This window comes from Empidonax traillii, unplaced genomic scaffold (genome assembly GCF_003031625.1).
Source record: "Empidonax traillii isolate 1590-97213 ecotype Southwest subspecies unplaced genomic scaffold, ASM303162v1 scaffold2770:size18264, whole genome shotgun sequence".
Lineage (NCBI taxonomy): Eukaryota > Metazoa > Chordata > Aves > Passeriformes > Tyrannidae > Empidonax > Empidonax traillii.
This window is the reverse complement of record NW_020957963.1, coordinates 1-1,119: the sequence shown is the minus strand read 5'-3', so window position 1 is coordinate 1,119 and position 1,119 is coordinate 1. Positions and strand designations below refer to the sequence as shown.

At 50.8% G+C, this 1,119-nt stretch overlaps 1 protein-coding gene across 1 annotated transcript; it reads right to left on the bottom strand.

Moving 5' to 3' along the window:
- Positions 1-566: 566 nt before the first annotated feature.
- Positions 567-1,090, bottom strand: LOC114072214 (olfactory receptor 14J1-like; the record flags this gene model as incomplete). The annotated part of the gene is made up of 1 exon (XM_027910134.1): positions 567-1,090. A coding segment is annotated over one exon (524 nt), but the record flags the coding sequence as incomplete, so codon positions are not given.
- Positions 1,091-1,119: the final 29 nt, after the last annotated feature.

Below are 1,119 nucleotides of genomic sequence, written 5' to 3'. Positions count from 1 at the left end.
AGATCCCACAGCATCCTGGAGATGCTGTCAGGGAGCCCAGCTCTGCTTCACAAGTTCCCAGTGCCTGTCCCTGCCTGTGCTCAAAGGGCTCCCACCCCCAGGACTGTGCTCAGAGAGCACTCAGGCCTTGCAGCCAGAAAGGGGCTCACAAGGACAGTGTGGAAGTGGAAAGAGCAGCTCTGCAAAGCCAAGCTCTGCTGCTCCCTGGCAGTGCTGCTGTGCTGGGATTCTTGTCCCCTTGCCCTTTGCCAATCCCCCCTATCCTGCAGTGTGCTGTCCTTTAGGAACAGCTAAGAAGAAGGGTCTTGGACAAAGAAGGCACTGCAGGGTCCTTTTTTTTGTTTAAATACTCAGAGAGCACAATTATTCATTTTACATGTGCCAAATTCAATGGTTAGACATAAAATTAGAAGGCAGCTGCATAATAATATTACATTGCACGGAAAATCATTGCAAGAAGAATACGATAAACTCAACGACAAACTTGAGCCAGAAGGTTTAGCCATTAAACAGTACCTCGCCAATGCTATATAAAAGAAAAAAGGCAGTTTGATGCTTTTGAAAACCATCCAGTCATCATTTTTCTTATGGCATCTCTGAGCTCCTGGTTCCTCAGGCTGTAGATGAGGGGGTTGAGTGTTTGAGGCACCACCGTGTACAGAACTGATAGGGACAGATCCAGGGATGGGGAGGACATGGAGGGGGGCTTGAGGTGGGCAAACACTGCAGTGCTGAGGAACAGGGAGACCACAGCCAGGTGAGGGAGGCACGTGGAAAAGGCTTTGTGCCGTCCCTGCTCTGAGGGGATCCTCAGCACAGCCCTGAAGATCTGCATATAGGAGAAAACAATGAAAATGAAACAACCAAATGCTAAAAAGGCACTAATCCCAGTGAGCCCAATTTTCCTGAGGTAGCCTGAATGTGAGCAGGAGAGCTTGAGGATGTGTGGGATTTCACAGAAGAACTGGCCCAGGGCATTGCCCTGGCACAGGGGCAGGGAAAATGTATTGGCTGTGTGCAGCAGAGCATTGAGAAACCCAGAGGCCCAGGCAGCTGCTGCCATGTGGGCACAAGCTCTGCTGCCCAGGAGGGTCCCGTAGTGCAGGGGTTTGCAGATGG